The 21,761-nt window shown below is 48.2% G+C and overlaps 1 protein-coding gene across 1 annotated transcript in view; it reads left to right on the forward strand.

Annotated features, from left to right (window-relative positions):
* Positions 1–388: 388 nt before the first annotated feature.
* The window catches only part of TM2D1 (TM2 domain containing 1), a 36,233-nt gene continuing 14,860 nt past the window's right edge, over positions 389–21,761 (forward strand). Inside the window, exons 1-4 of the mRNA XM_082266684.1 lie at positions 389–532; positions 5,625–5,698; positions 14,898–15,006; positions 16,907–16,998. Coding sequence (XP_082122810.1) covers positions 411–532; positions 5,625–5,698; positions 14,898–15,006; positions 16,907–16,998 — 397 coding nt within the window. The 5' untranslated portion in view covers positions 389–410. The remainder of the gene's footprint in view (positions 533–5,624; positions 5,699–14,897; positions 15,007–16,906; positions 16,999–21,761) is intronic.

Genomic DNA, 21,761 nt, shown 5'->3' on the forward strand with positions numbered 1-21,761 from the left:
GTTTTCCTGGAATTGACCCATCTTCATCACCATGGTTACTATTTTACCTCAGAATCACTCTGCCGCCATACTTACTTTCTAATGAAACAAAAACAAGTAATGAATCCTCCTGGAAGGTTCCCTCACGGCTCAAATCCCCTTACAAGTTCTGTATATATATATATTTTTTATATATATATATATATAGTTTTTACATATTGACATGAAATATCCCTCACAGCTTGCCACACACAAGATGGCGGACGGTAGTCGCGTCATACGTTCTGTTTGCTACTGTGCCACTCCCAAGGTGGCGCCGCCGACTTGTGACGACGGGGCGCGAAACACCGCCTGTGCTCTGCCACGCCTAACATGGCGTCGTGTCATGTGACTGCTTACGCAGCCCGCCCGCTTGTTGTGCCTCCCGCAAGATGGCGGCGCCCAGGGGTTGTGTGCTGCTGGTCGCCTGGATCTCGGTGTTGTGGTGGTCGCACCTGACCTGCGTGGCTGCTGAGGATGGAAGCTTCAAGTGTGAAGAGCTGCGGCTGGGACAATATCCTGAGAGGAGGATTTGTGGTTATTTGAGGGGTCAGGGGGGGGCTTGTCTGAACTGGGGGCACTACATATCCCAGCAATGGGCCGCCAGGGGAACCAGAGGAGTGAGGCCTAAGTAAGGGAGGCTGGGGCTCTCCTAATGGGGAGGGACTACAGTAATCAGCAATACCAATGGGGGGGGGGGGGGACCCTGTCCCTGTCCCTAGACCAGGTCTAGCAACAGTGGCGGCTGGTGCTCAAAATTTTTTTTGGGGGGGGGGGGGGGGGACAAACAAAAAAAAGTAATAAGCATTTCTTTGCGGCAAAAAACGCTGTAAAAAATTGCGTAACTTTGAGGACACAAAAGTGTGAAAGGGGCCTTCAGTAATTAAGGTATAGCGTGCCCCCTTTCAGAGCAGAGTTACCAGCGTGCCCCCTTTCAGAGCAGAGTTACCAGCGTGCCCCCTTTCAGAGCACAGTTACCAGCGTGCCCCCTTTTCAATGCAGAGTGACCCCCCCCAGCGTGCCCCCTTTTCAGTGCAGAGTGACCCCCCCCCAGCGTGCCCCCTTTTCAGTGCAGAGTGACCCCCCCCCAGCGTGCCCCCTTTTCAATGCAGAGTGACCCCCCCAGCGTGCCCCCTTTTCAATGCAGAGTGACCCCCCAGCGTGCCCCCTTTTCAATGCAGAGTGACCCCCCAGCGTGCCCCCTTTTCAATGCAGAGTGACCCCCCCAGCGTGCCCCCTTTTCAGTGCAGAGTGACCCCCCCAGCGTGCCCCCTTTTCAGTGCAGAGTGACCCCCCCAGCGTGCCCCCTTTTCAGTGCAGAGTGACCCCCCCAGCGTGCCCCCTTTTCAGTGCAGAGTGACCCCCCCAGCGTGCCCCCTTTTCAGTGCAGAGTGACCCCCCCCCCCAGCATGCCTTCTTTTCAATGCAGAGTGACCCCCCCCCCCCCCCAGCGTGCCCCCTTTTTAATGCAGAGCGACCCCAGCGTGCAGTGCCCCCTTCAATCCAGAGAGACTTACCTGCAGCGGCAGCTTCTCCTCTGTCCCCCACGTCTTCTCAAATCCTCCTGCCTCCTCCTCGGCCAATGGCATGCGGCCCCCCTGCACCCCCAACGAACCAGCCGCCACTGTCTAGCAATTTATGTGGAATGGAAGGACAAACTTTATTTGTAGCTTTGTACAGAGTGGAGACGGATTAGAACCCCTGTCAGTTTTTATTGCAGTCTGTGCCCCCGTCGGGGAGATTCCCCCTCTCTATTTGTCCTGTTTACTATTATCCATTGTTAGAGAGAACATCCTAAGTTTTGGGTTATCAGACCAGGAATAGAGGGGAAACCTTCCAATGGGGACACCAGTTCTGGGGGACAACCCACTTTGCAGGTGTTCTATCAGAACATCGCTACCCATCAGAAGTGACGTTGTGAACACAATTGCTTATTGCGCATGCTTTACACGTTGAAGTGCATTCTGAATTTTCAGTACCAAAGTTTCCATTCGGTGCACCTCTACTGTGAGATTTTTTTTTCTTTCCCCGCCATCTGTTTCCTTTTGTGGAGATTTCCCTTAGTGGAGTTCCGGCCTCGGGGGTGAATTTTAGACAGTCAGGGCTAGCACATTCCACAATGGATAGCCTCTGATCTGTCCCGGGTCGCACTTAACTTTTAGAAGAAATACTTACCTTGAAAATTTCTTCTCCAGCGCTGCCATCTCAGGTGTGGGCAGCTGAAGCCAGAGCGTCCTCTTCGGTGACGTCGGAGTCCCAGAATGCCCTGCACCGGCCCCGCTCGTCACTTCCGGTGCAGACGCTGCATCTCTCCACAGCTGTTGCCCAGAAGCTGTTTAGCAGTGAATGCCGCGCCTGCACCGGAAGTGACGAGCGGGGGGCGGTGCAGGCGCATTGACTCCTGGGATCGATGACGTTCAGCTCCCAGGAGTCATCGCAAGCCAGAAGAGACAGCGCGGGGCGCGGCCGCAGAGGGAGGAAGTGGAAGGAAGGTGAGTATATTTTCTTCAATATCAAGGTAAGTGAAAAAAAAAAATAATCGGGAGCATCCATTTCTTTTTTAGGTGACACTCAGCAAGCGGCTGGCCCAAAATCGATTTTTTTCGATTTTGAGGCCGGAACTCCGCTTTAACTTCCTGTCCTATAGCCAAACAGGAAGTGAGAGGAAATCCCTGTGACCTGTCGGAATAGCGCTACCCATCCAAAAATGTAATGGATGGGGCGTTCGGAGCAAAAATTCCTTAGTGCGCATTCGCAATAATTCTAGTACAAGACCTCCTCTGTACCTCTGAACTGGTAACCGTTATTTTTTTTTTTAAGCGTCGCCTATGGAGATTTTTAGGTACTGAAGTTCGTTGCCATTCAACGAGTGTGCACCATTTTAACCACTTTACCACCGGAGGATTTTGCTGTCTTACGTCTGGGCCACTTTTTGCGATTCGGCACTGTGCGATTTTAACTGAAAATTGCGCGGTCGTGCGAAGCCGTATCCAAACGAAATTTACGTCCTTTTTTCCCCACAAACAGAGCTTTCTTTTGGTGGTATTTAATCACCTGTGCGATTTTTACTTTTTGCGCTATAAACAAAAAAGAGCGTAAATTTTGAAAAAATAATATTTTTCACATGAAATTCCCCCCCAAAAAAATGTAAAAATCTAAATTTTTTTTACATTTTTGGCCAATTTGTTTTCTGCTACATATGTTTGGTAAATAAAATCACAATAAGCGTATTTTGATTGGTTTGCGCAAAAGTTATTGCGTTTACTAACTTAGGGAAAGATTTCTGTCATTTTTGGTTTTTTTTTTTAACGCGTAATGGCGGCGATCTGCGATTTTTTTGCGGGACTGCGACATTGCGGCGGACAGATTGGACCCTTGACTGACATTTTTGACACTTTTGGGGGGACCAGTGACATTACTGCAATAATCAGTGCTATATATATGCACTGTTACTGTAAAAATGACACTGGCAGGGAAGGGGTTAATTTTATTGGAGAGGGAGGGGTTAATGTATGCCTGGTGCTTACTAACGTGTGTGGGGGGAGGTGACTGAGTGACACAGGGACAGATCGCATGTTCAGCTATGCTGAACCCTGCAATCTGACACTGCCTGTCACTTAGGAGATCTGCCTGCTTTGTTTACACAAGCGGGCGGATCTCCAGACTCGACTCCCCGACGATCGGGGCAGAGTTGCGGTGATCACCGCCGCTCCTCCCCTGGCCCGACTCCCGCTGTGACTGAATACAGGGTCTCTGCTCTTTAGCTTGAAAGCTACATATGTCAGCAAAAGGCTTGGGTTCCAAGGGGTGAGGAACTGCAATCTGCTCGCATCATTTGTAATAAAAACATACACTGCTCAAAAAAAATGGAACACTTTGAAAACACATCAGATCTCCACTGGGAAAACTATTATGCTGGATATCTATACCGATATGCACTGGGTGATGTGTTAGGAATGAAACAATGCCATCCTTTGATGGTAATTCTCAACCTACAGAGGGCTGAATTCAGACACCCCGAAAATCAAAGTGAAAAAATGATGCAGCAGGCTAGTCCATTTTGCTGAAATTTCATTGCAGCAACTCAAAATGGTACTGAGTATTTTTTATGGCCCCCACGTGCTTGTATGCATGCCTGACCACATCGGGGCATGCACCTAATGAGATGACGGATGGTGTCCTGGGGTATTTTCTCCCAGATCTGGATCAGGGCATCACTGAGCTCCTAAACAGACTGAGGTGCAATCTGGCAGCATTGGATGGACCAAACCATAATGTTCCAGAGGTGTTCTATCGGATTTAGGTCAGGCGAACGTGGAGGTCATTTTGTAGGGCTCTGGCAGTGCTCATCCTGTTCCTCCTTGCACAAAGGAACATATACCGGTCCTGCTGATGGGTTAGGGACTGTCTATGGCCCTGTCCAGCTCTCCTAGAGTAACTGCCTGACTCCTGGAGTCTCCTCCATGCTCATGAGACTGTGATGAGAGACACAGCAAACCTTCTGGCAATGGCACGTATTAATGTACCATCCTGGAGGATTTAGACTGCCTGTGCAACCTCTATAGGGTCCAGGTATCGCCTCATGCTACCAGTAGTGACACTGACCCTAGCCAAATGCAAAACTAGTGAAAAACAGGAAAGAGGAGTAGGGGGAAAAAATGGAAGTGGCCATCACCGATCAAACCATTCCTGTTTTGGACGTCGTCTCATTGTTGCCCATCTAGTGCAACTGTTGTTAATTTCATTAAAACCAAAGCAGCTGAAACTGATAACCCCCTCTGCTGGGTAACCCTGGATGTATAGGGGGGGGTCTGCTGGGAAATCCTGTATTTATGGGGGGGGGGGGGGAGGGAGTCCGCTCTGATATCCTGTATTTATGGGGGGGGGGAGGGAGTCTGCTGGGATATCCTGTATTTATGGGGGGGGGTGGAGCCTGCTGGGAAATCCTGTATTTATGGGGGGGGGGGAGCCTGCTGGGAAATCCTGTATTTATGGGGGGGGGGGGGGGTCTGCTGGGATATCCTGGATGTATGGGATGAAGGGGGGGTCTGCTGGGTAAACCTGGATGTATTGGAGAGGAGGGGGGGGGGGGTTCTGGGCAATCCTGGATGTATGGGGGGGGGGAAGGGGGGGGTCTGCTGGGAAATCCTGGATGTATGGGGGGGAAGGGGGGTCTGCTGGGAAATCCTGGATGTATGGGGGGAAAGGGGGTCTGCTGGGAAATCCTGAATAGAAGGGGGGGGGGGTCTGCTGGGAAATCCTGGAAGTATGGGGGCGAGGGTTTGCTGGGCAATCCTGCATGTATGGGGGGGGGGGGGGAGACTCCATCCAGGCAATTCTGGATGTATGGGTTGGGGGTCTGCTGGGCAATTAGAATATTTGTAAAATATATGATGTTGCCCTCATATTAAAAAGTTTAAAGACCCCTGCCCTTGACTTCCCTTGCAGTGCGAGGAAGGCCCCGTGTGACCACGTTCGTGTTGGACAGATCACAGATATCTGTTCCTTTTATTTGTGTTTGCACCTCATACGTACCATTCCAGGGTATATATATGTCTCCTGTATGTTTAATCAGAATGGCTCATTTTTTTTCTTAATCCTTGAACATATATGTGCCTGGACCCAAAAATAAACCCGATAACACAGGAACCGGTTAAATGTGCAAATTTAACGGCTTTTGGTAAGTTTTTCTATTTATAAGTAATATTTCTGCTAATGATATAGTAGTCCTGATTCTTTCTGGACAAATCTGGGATTCCCCAGATGCCTATGTGTATTTCTTAGTTTTTCTTCTTGTGTTTTTGTTTCATAAAGTACATAAGGCTTCATTCACATGTCAGCGTATTGATCGTGGGCAGAATCGCCGCGATTCCACCCGCGATCCAGAAATCATTGCAAATCGCAGGATGCATTACGCTCCAAAGAAGCTCTTGTACTTTTTTGGGCGTAATGCGTCCCGCAATTTTTTTGCGCGATGTTACCGCGATTCGGCAGGCGGAAATCGCGGCAACATCGCACAGCGTTTGGGGTGCTATTGCAAATCACGGGCAATGCACAGGCCTCCCGCGATTTGCAATGATTTCCGGATCGCGGGCGGAATCGCGGTGATTCTGCCTGCGATCAATACGCTGACATGTGAATGCAGCCTAAATCCTTTTAAAGTGATTGTAAAGTCTTGTGTTTTTTTTTTTTTTTTTTTTTATTTAAACAATAACAAGCATGTCATACTTAGCTCTTCTGTGCAGTTGGTTTTGCACAGAGCAGCCCGGATCCTCCTCTTCTCGGGTACCTCGTTCCTGCTCTTGGCCCCTCCCTCCTATCGAGTGCCCCCACAGCAAGCAGCTTACTATGGAGGCACCCAAACCGATCTGCAGCTCCGTGTGTCCATTCAGACACGGAGCTAGCGTTCGGCCCTGCCCCCTCTCTCTATCTCCTGATTGGCTCACTGACTTTGACAGCCGTGGGAGCCAATGGCGCCGTGGCTGTATCTCACCCAATCAGGAGGGAGAGTCCCAGGACGGCCGAGGGACTCCTGGACATCGCTGGGCAGAAAGGGGGCTCAGGTAAGTATTAATGGGTGCTGAGGAGGCTGTTACACACAGAAGGCTTTTAATTTTAATGCATAAAGATAAAAATCCTTCCTGACTTTACAACTCCTTTAAGCTGTCCGTACACAGAGCAGTTTTTCAACCAGCTCCTGATGAACCAACCAAAATTCGCTCTGTCATCCCTCCCAACTTCCTTCAATTGAAAAAACAAAAGGAAGACTGGGGGAAAATTGTGGTCTGAACAGTGGCTGCGTTCGATGCAGGCACAGTTTGGGTATCTTTTATAGCTGGCGGGGCAAACTATCAAAATATAATAGCTGCAGAGGGAGATTTGACAATCCGTGCTGGATAATGGGGCTGATGGAATCTGTAACATTCTCTATTCAGCCTTCATCTATATTGGTATGGCCGGCCATAGCCAGGCCCTGATCATAGCAAAGCTTACAGTCTTTCTCAACCCCTTTTACCTTGGTGGATCCCTTGGCAAAACGTTTGAGATCCCTTGCAAAAAAGTTTTTTCTCTTACGTCCTCCGACAGTCGCCGCCTCTTCATATTCGTCACTAATGGGGTTATTGACCTTTGCTCCGTAGGAGTAGCTAGGCAACAGAATATATTATCAAAGCTTTTAGCATATCCCACCCCCAGGGGGTGGTCCCCTCAGTCCATACCTCCCTGCTTCCTGCATTTCCAACTCAGTTTCTAATGCCTAGCTCAGGAGTATGCAGGCTGTTCCTGTGCTGGGGCTCTTTGTCTCAGCTTCTTTTCTCTTTTTGATTTTATTTGAAGTTTTTTCTCTTTCTTTTACTTAGCTGTTTATTTCCAGCGTTAGTTAGTTCTTCTGATGGAGATGATCGTGCGGAGCTGGGTCTCAGTCTGGCCACCCTGGATCCCAGGGCTCAGGGCCAGGGGCTTCCCAGCCTGCCATCGAGCGTTCAGCTTAGGTTTTGCCCTGGCATATTGAACGACCCATCCCTGTTCGCAGCAGGGATGCTATCGGTGAGGTGGCTACCTCACTGGACGCCATTGCGGTTTCGCACCGCAATTCCACTGCGTCATGCTTGCGACACTCCCTGTCCTCAGTGCAGCGGTTTGGTCGCTGGAGCAGGCTCCCCACGCCATCCGGACTGGTAAGTGTAACTCTATGTGGGGACCTGTCTATTTGGGTGTCAGTCTGGGACTGTGTGACCCTGCATGTCTGTGTGGCTGCTGTGCTCCCTGTCAGTTCCTGTGTGGACTTGCTGCCTGTGTGGGGGCTGTGAAGGGGGGGGGGCTATCCCGCTCTGCTGGGTGTCCTGGTGAAGCAGTCAGATTTTAGGCATGCTGTGCAGCGATCGCTGTGGCGATCCGCCGTTTTTTTGGGGCAAAATCATGGTGGCAGGTCCTGTGAGGTACTGTACGGCGTTTTTGGCGCCAAACGCCGCCATTTTGAGCGGCGATCGATCAGGCCACATGTCGGCGCCATGTTCTATTTGCCCTAAGATTCCTCAGCCAGCGGCCATGCTTGTGTAGCCTTGCATAGGCTTCATAGGGGCGGTCAGTCTTGCATCACTTCCTTTTCCTCTGGGACAGCGATCGGTGCAGCAGCCTGTGTGATCTCTCCAGGTTTTTATATCTCCTTTTTTCCTGTATTCCTTGCCCAGTTTCTTGTCCATGTGGGGGTCGGTGTATTCAGTGGGTGCGGTGGGCAGCGCTCGCCGCGATCTTAAAGGCGCAGTACCCTTTATTAATTGGTTTGCTGGGGCATGGATTCTCAGGATTGCAAGTTTCCTCCCACCTTGGTTGGGGGCCAAGGGGCTGCTGCTTCCCCCGAGGGGGCTGATCTGGCCACTATTGTGGCTAACTTAGCTGCTCAAGTGCAGATGCTGGTGGCTGATCGATCCACAAAACGGCCCAGGGTGTCTATTTCCTCTGATTCAGAGGGCGATGGGGCTGCTATGGCTGGAGTGCCCTTCTCAGGGTCTCACTCATCCCTAGACCTTGTGGGGTCTGACGGGGAGGCTGAGGTGGAAGGGGTTGATATTTCTCCCCCTGGCTCGTCTGAAGAGCTTGCCCTCATGGATGAGTTGGTTGCTTCTATCAAGCAAACGTTGCATTTGCAGGATGAACCATGTCCTCCTGCTTTGATGTCCTCTTATGGGACGCAAAGGAAGCGCAAAACATCGCAGGTTTTACCTTGCTCTACGGAATTTCAGCGCGCGGTTGATGAGCAATGGCGCAATTTAAAGAAACCTTTTGCGGTACCGAGTAGGTTCAAGCTGCGTTATCCCTTTACACCAGCTACTGATGAGCGTTGGTGTGTGCCGCCTCAGGTGGATCACGCGGTGGCAATTTTGAATAAATCAACTGCGATCCCTGCTGAGGATACCCCGGTGTTCCGGGACCCGACGGACAGGAGGTTGGAATCTCTAGCCCGTCATGCTTATACGGTTGCTGGCTCTATGCTGAAGCCTATTTTTGCTTCCATTATGGCAGCCCAGGCTATTGCGGATTGGACGCAGGTGCTCAGACGCACCCTGGTGGCTGACTCTGCCCCGCCGACAACTTTGGCTATGGTGGATCAGATTCATCATGGTGTTATGTATTTGTGTGATGCGGACTTAGATATGGTCCCTTTTGGCTGCGCGTCTTTCTAGTGTGGCGGTCTTGAACCGTCGTCTGATTTGGCTGAAATGTTGGTCTGTTGACCAATCTTCCCGCAAGACTTTAGCTAATTTGCCTTACGCAGGAACTCGCCTTTTTGGCGAATCTTTGGATACTCTGATAAAGGGTATTTCTGGGGGTGAGCACTCTCTTGCCCCAACCTCACAAGAATAAGTTTGTTCGTGGTAAGAAGAATGCTTCGTTTAGGCCCTCTCAGGGGTCCTTTCGTGCCTTTCGGTCGCACTATAAGGGCAAGCCCTTTAAAGGCCAAGGCTCCCAGAAGAAGCCGTGGGCGGGTAAGCAGAAGTCCGGCCAGTCCGGATCTGCTGCCCATAACAATGCGGCCTGAAGGGGCGCCCTCACCCGTTTCTGGGGTGGGGGGACGTTTGCTCGGTTTTCTTCAACCCTGGCTGGACCGCGTTCGGGACAGGTGGGTTCAGGAAATCGTTCGATCTGGATACAAGATCGAGTTTCTCTCTCGGCCGGCGGGCAGATTTTTCCCCTCAAACCTTCAGCTGACTCCGGAGCGCTTGCAGGATCTGCACCTGGCGGTGCGGGACCTGCGGGCCCAGGGAGTGGTGGTTTCCGGTGCCTCATCGGGACAGATTTCGGGGGTTCTATTCCAATCTGTTCACTGTGCCCAGAAAGGAGGGCAAGGTACGTCCGATTCTGGACTTGAAAGCTCTGAACCGCTTTGTACGGATTCGCAAGTTCCGCATGGAATCCCTGCGCTCGGTGGTGGCTGCCCTGGTTCCGGGGGAATTCATGGCCTCCATCAATTTGAAGGATGCATACCTTCACATCCCCATTTTCGAGGGTCACCAGAGGTACCTTCGATTCGCCATTGCGGAGGATCATTATCAATTCGTGGCGTTGCCCTTTGGCCTCGCTTCGGCTCCGCGGGTTTTCACCAAGGTGCTTGCGCCGGTCCTGGCTTTATTGAGAGCCCAGGGCATTTCTGTCCTGGGGTATCTGGACGATATCCTGATTCGGTCCGCGACCAGTCAGGGCCTGGTGAACGACCTGTCCATCATGATGCAGACTCTGCAGGAATTCGGCTGGACGATAAATGTTCCAAAGTCAACGTTGTGTCCGTCGGTTCGTCTTCTTTACCTGGGGATGATCCTGGACTCTGTCCAAGCGAAGGTCTTCCTGCCGGAAGACAAGCTTCACACACTTCAGTGCCAAGTCAGGTCCCTCAGGGACAATCAGTGCTCGTCCCTCCGGACGTGTATGAGGTGTCTGGGATTGATGGTTTCGGCCTTCGAGGCGATTCCCTTCGCCCAGTTTCACACACGGGAGCTTCAGGCGGAGGTCCTGGCCAAGTGGGACGGGCGTCCGCAATCTCTGGATCTGCGGCTGTCATTGAGCCATCTCACCCGAAGGGGTCTTTTGTGGTGGCTTCAGTCCCCGGCAGTGTCGGGGGGCAAGTCTTTTCGTCCCTTGTCGTGGACGGTGATCCCCACGGATGCCAGCCTGTCGGGCTGGGGTGGTGTTCTGGGCGTTCTGTCCGCCCAGGGAACTTGGTCGGAGGAGGAATCTTCCGGGCGGCTCGGGAAGTAGCCGACATTCTGTCTTGGGCCGAGATTCACGTCCCGGCGATATCGGCAGTTCACATTCCGGCGGTGGAGAACTGGCAGGCGGATTATCTGAGCCGCCAGGCCCTGGACCAGGGAGAATGGTCCCTCCACCCGGATGTCTTCCAGATGTTGTGCGCGAAGTGGGGGTCCCCAGATGTGGATCTGTTCGCGTCTCGTCTAAACAACAAGGTGGAAAGGTTCGTGGCAAGAACGCGCGATCCTCGGGCAGACGCCTCAGACGCGTTAGTGGCGCCCTGGCATCAGTATCGTCTGATGTATGCCTTTCCACCGATTCAGCTGCTGTCCAGGCTCCTTCGCAGGTTGGCCTCGGAACCGCACACGGTGATTCTGGTGGCACCGGACTGGCCTCGCCGGTCCTGGTACGCAGACCTCGTGAATCTGGCGGTCGACGCTCCGTGGCGTCTGCCACTTCGAGAAGATCTCCTGTCTCAAGGACCTGTTGAAAGCCAGGTCCTGAAGGATAAGGGTCTTTCCCCTGAGGTCATTCCTACTTTGATCAAGGCTAGAAAGGCCTCTTCGGGGAAGATTTACTACCGTACTTGGAAGGCTTACTTTGCCTGGTGTGAGTCCAGGGGGTATTCCCCTCGCTCGTACTCGGTGTCGAGGGTGTTGGCTTTCCTTCAAACGAGCGTGGACCAGCGTTTGGCGTTGGCCACGATTAAGGGTCAGATTTCTGCGCTGGCCGTTCTCTTTCAACGCCCTGTGGCGTCTAACTCTTTGGTTAGCACCTTTTGTTCAAGGGGTGCAATATTTGGTCCCTCCTAGGAGGGAGCCTTTGCCTCCATGGGATTTGAACCTTGTTCTGTCCGTGTTACAGCATGCTCCCTTTGAAAATATCAGGGAGATCTCGTTGTCTCTGTTGGTGGCGATCACTTCGGCTCGCAGGGTGTCGGAGCTGGCGGCCTTGTCCTGCAAATCTCCGTATTTGGTGATTCACTTGGATAAGGTGGTCTTGCGACCTAACCCGTCTTTTCTTCTGAAGAGGATCTCGGAATTTCACCTCAATGAGGATATTGTTCTGCCTTCGCTTTGTGCGAAGCCTAAGCATCCGAAGGAGGTGGCTTTGCATTCCTTGGATGTTAGGGCGATCAGGGTTTACCTGTCCTCGACTAAATCCTTTCGCAAGTCGGATTCTCTCTTTGTCCTTCCTGAGGGACCTCGGAAGGGCATGGCGGCGTCGGCTGCGACCATCGCCAAATGGATCAGACAGACGATTGTGCAAGCCTATGCTTTGAAGGGGAAGGTTCCTCCTTTTCCTGTGAAGGCGCACTCTACCAGGTCTCTGAGTACGTCTTGGGCCTATCGTCATCAGGCTTCTGTGGCCCAGGTGTGTAAGGCGGCAACTTGGTCGTCCGTTCACACCTTCTCAAGATTTTACAAAGTGGATGTTCAGGCATCGGCAGATGCTTCCTTTGGCCGTAAAGTTCTTAGTGCGGCGGTGCCTTAGGGTCCCTTGTTTGGGCCCTTGGCTGTTGGGGTGTGTTTACCCCTAGGTTACTTGTTCTTTCCTGGGTTGTTGCTCCTGTTGAGCACGTTTTTTCATGTTGCCCAGTTGGTTCTCTTACTTTGGTAAGGTTCCTTTCTCTGATGTGGGTACTGCGTTGCTTTAGGCGCGGCTGCTTTTTTCCCGCCCCTCATGTCTACACTGCTATGGGACGTCCCCATTAGTGACGAATATGAAGAGGCGGCGACTGTCGGAGGACGTAAGAGAAAACTGAATTTTTGTAAAATCTTACCTGTAAAATTCCTTTCTCTGAGTCCTCCGACAGTCGCCGCCCCCGCCCCTCTTTTGGGGTTTGTTTATGTACTCTACTGCTATGCTACTGAAACTGAGTTGGAAATGCAGGAAGCAGGGAGGTATGGACTGAGGGGACCACCCCCTGGGGGTGGGATATGCTAAAAGCTTTGATATTAATATATTCTGTTGCCTAGCTACTCCTACGGAGCAAAGGTCAATAACCCCATTAGTGACGAATATGAAGAGGCGGCGACTGTCGGAGGACTCAGAGAAAGGAATTTTACAGGTAAGATTTTACAAAAAGTCAGTTTTTTAGATCTGCAGCTCGCAGAACGTTCATGTTCAGTGATGGTCATGGCAGTGCTGTTTTAAACAACTCTTCTGATTGGTGGTTAGTGGCATTGTTAATAAACCCCTTCATAATTCACCATGATGAGGTTAAATAATACTGCCACACTAATGCGTAATGACGGGGGTTAAGTAACACTGCTAATGCAGTAGTGACAATGTTCATGCTCAATTAGTGAACAGTGCCTTCGTAATGCAGAATGAAGGGGTTAATTAACACAGCCACTGGCCACTAATGCAGCATTTAGGGGTTAAAGAGTAACTCCACTTTTGTTGAGGGAAAAAACACTCTCCTCTGGGGATCTATGTACATGGCAGGGATATTAACAAACTTTTTTGCAGATTCCTACCTTTTGTTATTTTGAAGAAATAGCTGCTTGTTTCTCTGTGTCCATGTGCAATGTGAATAGAACAGGGTGGATAAAACTCAATGCTTTTTTTTTTTTTATTATTATTCAGATTTTTTTTTTTTTTTTTTTAAATCAAATTTATTTTAATAAAATCCACATCCGAGAAGGGAATACAAATGAAGTCTTCTGATAGTATGCTATTGAGACCACCACCGACACCCAATTCCATAGCCTCTTACCAATTAGCATAGACCGTACCTACAAAGGTCTTTGGAAGCAGTAGATCATTAATAGGTACTGGCAGCACTGGAATCCTGACGGCTTGTCACCACAGCATTCCTCTCCATTGTTTCTCCATACAAAAAGATCGTCATGCAGGAATAAATGGAACAATCCTTAGTGTATACTGTCATAATACTAATTTATTAAGAATCAAAATCACTTACACAGAAGAGACTGAACACATCCAGCTTGTAGCGTTGTATGTCTGTTTCCAACCAGCAGGTCGTTGGCTCCTCCCTACGTGTTTCGTCGCGATATGACGTTGTGAGGAGTTCGTCATATTGTGACCAAACGCGTAGGAAGGAGCCAACGACACACGACGCTCTTGCAGTCTGGGATACCGCGGCCATCTTGATGGTTGGAAACAGACATGCAACGCTACATGCTGGATGTGTTGTGTTCAGTCTCTTCTGTGTAAGTGATTTTGATTCCCAGTGATAGGTTCTTTCCCACCTGAATAGGCAGTGAAAGGTTCTTTCCCACCCGAATAGGCAGTGAAGGGTTCTTTGCCACCCGAATAGGCAGTGAAGGGTTCTTTGCCACCCGAATAGGCAGTGAAGGGTTCTTTGGCACCGGAATAGGCAGTGAAGGGTTCTTTGGCACCGGAATAGGCAGTGAAGGGTTCTTTGACACCGGAATAGGCAGTGAAGGGTTCTTTGGCACCCGAATAGGCAGTGAAGGGTTCTTTGGCACCCGAATAGGCAGTGAAGGGTTCTTTGGCACCCGAATAGGCAGTGAAGGGTTCTTTGGCACCCGAATAGGCAGTGAAGGGTTCTTTGGCACCCGAATAGGCAGTGAAGGGTTCTTTGGCACCCGAATAGGCAGTGAAGGGTTCTTTGGCACCCGATAGGCAGTGAAGGGTTCTTTGGCACCCGAATAGGCAGTGAAGGGTTCTTTGGCACCCGAATAGGCAGTGAAGGGTTCTTTGGCACCCGAATAGGCAGTGAAGGGTTCTTTGGCACCCGAATAGGCAGTGAAGGGTTCTTTGGCACCCGAATAGGCAGTGAAGGGTTCTTTGGCACCCGAATAGGCAGTGAAGGGTTCTTTGGCACCCGAATAGGCAGTGAAGGGTTCTTTGGCACCCGAATAGGCAGTGAAGGGTTCTTTGGCACCCGAATAGGCAGTGAGAGGTTCTTTCCCACCCGAATAGGCAGTGAGAGGTTCTTTCCCACCCGAATAGGCAGTGAAAGGTTCTTTGCCACCCGAATATCTCTCAGAACCTCCAAAATACGGTTCCCAAATAGAAAATTATTAATGCAGAGAGGACTGTCAAGCCAGCCGTAGACGGATTGCAATTCAGATGTTGGTCATGCCTATAAAAATCCTTTAATAAAGGCATTCATCACTCACCAATATTCTTATCTTCTGCAGCTCCATGTTATCCGGCACCAAATATTTCCTGTAAAGATTTTGAGGGGAATGTCACAACCTTCTCTGGTAAAGAAGTTGGCTTTTTCCGACCGTTTCCCTGCCGCAATGTGTGAGTACAGTTTTGTTTATATGATTGAGGGCGGGTTCACACCAGAACGAGGTTCAGGAAAGTCGATTTGCATGCGCTTTTCCCGCACTACGTTTGCACTCACTGCCCTTGCAATCTGTATGCGTGTGCCAGTGTTAACACCTCAAATGAAGATCACAAACGCAGTGCGTTTGCGGGCACCAAATCGCGTGGTACTGCAGTACCTTGTGGTTTGGCACAATGTGTTTTTAAAATTAGTGCAAGTACTACTTTTTGCACTTTTTTTTTTTTTTTTTTTTCAAATGAATGGGCTGTTAAAACACACACTGGGAGCAGGGAGCATCGATAGTTTCAAAAAACTATTAGATGGGCACCTTAAAGACCACAACATACAGGGGTATACAATGTACGACATACAGGGGTATACAATGTACAACATACAGGGGTATACAATGTACAACATACAGGGGTATACAATGTACAACATACAGGGGTATACAATGTACAACATACAGGGGTATACAATGTACAACATACAGGGGTATACAATGTACGGTTAACAGCAAACACACACACATCATAGGTTGAACTGGATAGACTGATGTCTTTTTTCAACCTCACTAACTATGTAACTATGTAACACTGCACAGGAACTCGTTCATTCCTGTGAGATCCTCATGTGAACCAGCCCTAAGCCCTCAGTCACACCAGTACGACTTCAGGTACAACATGCGATTTACAAATCCTACTTGAAGCATCTAATAGCATTTAATATGTTCTTTGCCAATTTGAGAAATTGTTCATGCATTACTTTTTCAGGACTCAATCACAATTTCACTGCTATAGACTATAATGTAAATCGTGCCTGCGTCTATATCAGCACTACTATAGCCTGAAAGAAGTTAAAGATTAACCCTTTGCTAGTTAAACTTCTGTTCATAACACCACTGTTTCTCCCTGTAACATTGACAGCCCCTCTCATAAAGTAGCACTGAAGTCGTATCCAATTGTTATAAATCTCGCGGAAGTTGGGCTTTAAATCGTACCCGGTGTGTGACCGCAGGCTAAGTGCCTGTTCACATATATGCGATGCAGGAACCCTGCAAATCCACTGCGGGTTCCTGCATCTCATTCAAATTGCAGGCAGTTCACACTGCCATATGCGAATTGCTGGGGGTGTCAATACAAAGTTAACGACACCCCCCCAGATCAGTTCTCATATCGCAGTGCGAACTGTCAGTTCGGACATGATTCGAATCGTATAGGTGTGAACCACCATGCGATCCAATTCTGCTGCGGACCCAAAAAAGGGTCCTGTGCAAGTTGTGTCCGAATGCGATGCGGATTCAGCCATACAATCTGTATGGCTGAATTTGCATCGCGCAGACATCGCATGTGATTTTCAGAGCAGTGCTCTGCGAATCACATGCGATGTCAAACTACAGTTTGAAATGTTAAGGCCCGTACACACGTACCGATTGTTGGCCGTAAATTTACGATCGGACGATTATCGGCTTGTTAGTATGATGCTTCTGACAACCGACTGCGACTTTTCGGCCAAACAAAATCTGGTGTGCAGGCTATAAAATTTTTGTTGGCCAACAACAGAACGGCCGATTGTTCGTCAGTCAGTACAGATTTAGGCCGACAAAAATGTGATGAGCAAGACTGGGCATGCTCAGAGAAGAAAAAACACACAGAAAGTAAACCAGCACATGACATCACTTCTGAAGTTGGTTGTTGTTGGCCGACAAAATTTGTGTGCAGTCTAGAGCACATTTCAACCAACACAACAACACTGGACAAAAGACGACGGCCGATCGGTCGGCCAACAATCGGTGCGTGTGTACGAGGCTTAAGGAACTAAGGTGTCATGATTTTTTGTGCTCTGTATAATCACGGCTCTTCCGTTTAATTGCAGAAACGGTTATTCCTACAAAGTAGCAGTGGCCCTGTCCTTGTTTCTTGGATGGCTCGGAGCGGACCGATTCTACCTGGGTTACCCCGCTTTAGGTAAGCCACTTCACTTTATTCCATACTTTTAATGATATAGACGAGGGATTCCCAAACTATGGCCATGCAGCTGTTGCAGAACTACACATCCCATGAGGCATTGTAAAACTCTGACATTCACATACATGACTAGGCATGATGGGAATTGTAGTTCCTGAACAACAGGAGGGCCGTAGTTTGGGAATCTCTGATATAGACAATGTACCATGAATAACTAGATACAGACCCCACACAAGAGAGATTACAATTTGTTAAAACAGCTCTTTTTTTCACCTTCCCATCTATTAAATCCTCTGTCCTTGCTGTTTTAACTTTGGAAAGTAAAACATTTTTTTTCCTGCCAGTAAATACCTTATACAGCCCGCTTCCTCTTTCTTGTCTAGTAATTAGCCTAGGGCTAATGACATCATGCCCCTCTCTCTCTCTAACTCTCGTGAGAGTTTGCCAGCAAGGGAGGAGGGGTGAGTCATAGGAGAGCCAATGAGAGCTGCAGAATTGGGGGGGGGGGGGACGCTGGATGAGGGCAGAGTTAACAGGAGACTGCAGAGATTCATGTGTATTCATCCCGAGGGGAGAAATGTGCAGGCAAGCAGTAGTGTGTGTGTGTGTGTCGAAGCTGCACGATTATTCGTTAAAAAATCGCAATCTCTATTCACTCCCCCTCGCAATCTTAAAACGGCATGTCCTGGATTCTTACAAAACTGTTCTCTGCTCACTCACAGCTGTTAAAAAAACTGGGCCTCCAGCAAATGCTTATCTACATTGTTAAAGCGGTTGTATTCCTTGTGTAAAAAAATAACCCTGCAGGACAATGGCATAATGTGCCAGTATGCATTGCATACTAGCACATTATGAAATGCTTACCTTAGAACAAAGCCGCCCGCGGTCACACGGCGGCACACGGTCGCCCGGACACCGCTGCGGGAGCTGACATTTTCCTCCTGCGTCTCTTCCTGGTTCGGCGGCTCCGGCACTGTGAGTGCCCGGAGCCGTGATGACGTCACTCCCGCGCATGCGAGCGGGAGTTCATTTTCCAGCAAGGAGCTCTGAAGGTCCGGCAAGATACGTTGGACCTTCAGACGCATGCGCCGCTGGTGTCAGCGGCTGCATGCAGGGTGAATATCTCCTAAACCGTGCAGGTTTAGGAGATCTTAATTTTACCTACAGGTAATCCTTATTATAGGCCTTATTATAGGCTTACCTGTAGGTAAAAATGAAAAAGGGAGTATACTACCACTTTAAGGCTGCTAGAAAACTATAAACACAATGCTTTACAAAATATAATTTAATTCATTTAGATCAAAGGAATGAACTTCCGTCTGCAAATGAGGTCAGTTTAACCTGTAAGGCACTGTTCACACCTGAGCGTTTTTCAGCTTGTAAAACGCTCATTTCGGAAGTTCCAAAACTCCCAACAAGCAAAATCCCATTCATTTTAATGGTCCCTGTTCACACATGAGCGTTTTGTCGCCTGAAGCTCAAAAAAAGTACTTTTTTGGCAGATTACAAGCGTTTTTGTTAGATTGCAATGCCTGCCTCCAAACGCCTGCAAAAAACGCCTGAATAACGCCCAAAAAATGCCTGAAAATGATACGCTCAGGTGTGAATGGAGCCTTTAAAGACTAAGCCTTTTTTTGACACTTGTTGCTTACAAGTTAAAATACAGTATTTTTTTCTAGAAAATTACTTGGAACCCCCAAATAAATAAATAAATAAAGATAGATAGATGGATATATAGATTTTTTTTTTTTTTTTTTAGCAGCGGCGCTAGAGAATAAAATGGCGATCGTTGCAATCTTTTATGTCAAACTGTATTTGCGCCAAAGTCTTTCAAACGCAGTTTTTTTAGGAAAAAATACACAATAATGAATTTTAAAAAAACGAAACAGAAAAGTTAGCCCGATTTTTTTTTTTTTTTTTTTTTTTTTTTTTTTTTTTTATATTGTGAAAGATGTTACGCTGAGAATCATGATCTTTATTCTAAGCAAAAAAATCGTAATTCTCATTTTATCCAGAATTGTACAGCTCTACTGTGTGTGTCTGTATATGTGTATGTTTGTGTGTGTCTGTGTAAATCCAGGAAGTGAACAAGCAGCAGCTTCAGCTGCCCACAGTTTAAATGGCTGCAGCCAGACTTAAGGGCCGGTTCACACTTGTGCGATGCGGGAAGGCTGCGAATACGCAGCGTGTTCCTGCATGGCATCCGCACGAGGCAGTTCACACTGCCATATGCGATATGCAGGGGGTGTCAGTTAAATGTTAATGACACCCCCAGTTTGATCGCATATCGCAGTGCGATCTGACAGTTCGCACAGGATCGGATCGCACAAGGGTGAACCACTGTGCGATCAGATCCTGATGCGGCTGAAAAAATGCCTCCTGTGCGTCTTTGGTGCGGGTGCAGTGCGAATTTCAGCCATACAAAGTGCATGGCTGAATTCGCATCCGCACAGGAGATCGCATGTAATGAAGGAGCAGTGCGCTCCGAATTACATGCGATCTCCGCAGCCGCACATATGTGAACCGGCACTTAAGACCCGTACAAACGATACAAAAATCGGAAGTAAAATTTTGTCCGACGAACAATCTGCCGATCTTCGGATTGTTATTATGGTGCTTTCGACAGCCGATTACGAATTTTCGGACGACAAAAACTAGATGTGCAAGCTATAAAATTTGTATCGTACGTCAACACAAGGTCCTATTTTCGTTTAATTTAGTACAGTTATCGTCTGAAAAAAATCGTAAGAGCAAGACTAGGCATGCTCAGAGAGGAAAGAACGCATACAAAACAATCCAACACATGACATCACTTCTGAAGTAGAATTCTGTCATACTGGAATTTTCGTATGAAAATAACCGCTTCACTTTCCACATGAGACTATCATGCAACAAAAAACAGATGACAGATCGTTCGATAATCTGATCGTGTGTACGGGGCTTTAGTGGAGGGAGATTTCTGCAGCATATTTGGCAAGTATAGAATCACAGTATATATAAAATAATATGCAAAGTGGTTGGAGGGAAGCTTCAGAATGGCAAAGATGTTTTTTGTTACAAATTATGTGAGCAGACTGCAGTTAATCTATAAAACATTCCTAGTCATATACAGTATTTTATTGCAGTTCTTATAAAAATAATTTTCATCCCATAAAATACATAAAGTCTTTACAATAATTTTGCTAAAGATTTTATAACATTCAATACTGCCTTACCCCCTCATCACCGCCTAACCAGCTACATGAAAATCAACCACAACGGCCCGAGATCCATTAAACGAGGAACTTTCGGGTTGTAGGTCCACAGTGGAATAGAGTGGCGTCAACCCAACGCTTTTCGCAAGTTGTAAACGTTACGTCATCAGGAGTGCGGTAAAGAAGGTGTGGTGGGCTCCCTCCAGGCATACCTGCCCTCAATCTATCCAATTATTTTATATAGGCTCCTACTATGGAGGCTCTCAAAATGTATAGAGTTAGGACTGCAGATAATACTGGGGTGCTGTGATGTGGCCTCTGCAGCTTTTGCATGCATTTCCAAATGTGTGCAAACTAAACCCCTGGTTTTAACCTGAACTGTTGGATAGGGTAGTTTAGTTTGTTGCAGTCTGGCTGGTACTAGGCTCCATTCACACCTGAGTGTATTGATTAACTGGCGTTTTTGAGGCTTTTTTTGCAGCTTTTTACAAGCTTTTTTTTAAAGTATTTTAGAAGTGTATTACAAACGTTTTTACAGCTTCAGGAGTTTTTGTTTAGCCAAAAAAAGCATTTTACAAGCGTTTTTCTGCTCAAGTCAGGCGCTTCTATTGAAGTCTATGGGGCCAAAACGGCTTGGATTCTGCCAAAAAGAAGCTCATGTACTTTTTTTGAGCTTCAGGCGTTTTGCTTCAGGCAACAGAACGCTCAGATGTGAACAGGAGCCAATGAAATGAATGGGATTTTGCTTGTTGGGCTTTTTGAAGCTTCAGAGCAGAGCGTTTTACAAGCTGAAAAACACTCCGATGTGCCTCCAGTTAAGGGTTGAGGCAGTTGCCCTTTATGCATTATAGAAGAGTCACAACCTACTTATGTATTGAATGCTCAGTCTCCTCAGTGTGCAATGTGGCACCCGCTCCCAAGACAGCCAATGAAGCCATAGCACCACCTAATAAAGTGGACTAATTTGCGCTGTGTCTGCAAGCAAGCCCTCTTCATTGGAGGATGTTACACACATCTGTTACAAATAGGACATTAGTGTTCCATCTGTAGGCCAGTGCTAGTAACCTCTGTTTATCTTGTAATCTCCCTTGTGCTGATTTTTCTGTTTTTACATTTAGCTGTACATAGGCGGGTCAAACTACTGCGACAGCAAAGTTGTATTTGTCCTGCGGCTTCCTTCCTTCCTTCCTTCTAAAGTCGGAGCGACGTGTAGTATAAGTTAAGACGGCTCTCATAGGGAAACATTAAATTTGAAATGTCATGCGACTTGTGGTCCCACAGTAGCAGTATAAACCGAGCTTTAAATAAACCATTGAAATGAGTTTGGTTTTATCTATTTGATAATTAACCACTTAGTTTGTAAACCTCCACAGGTTGCCACTTGAGTCCTCTTCCACTCCTCCATGGCGACATCATGGAACTGGTGGATGTTGGAGACCTTTCACTCCTCCCAACTTCTGTTTGAGGATGCCCCAAAGATGCTTAATGGGGTTTAGGTCCAGATAAATGCTTGGCCAGTCCATCACCTTTTCCCTCAGCTTCTTTAGCAAGGCAGTGGTCATCTTGGAG

This window comes from Pelophylax lessonae (assembly GCF_965119305.1).
Source record: "Pelophylax lessonae genome assembly, chromosome: 8".
Classification (NCBI taxonomy): Eukaryota; Metazoa; Chordata; class Amphibia; order Anura; family Ranidae; genus Pelophylax; species Pelophylax lessonae.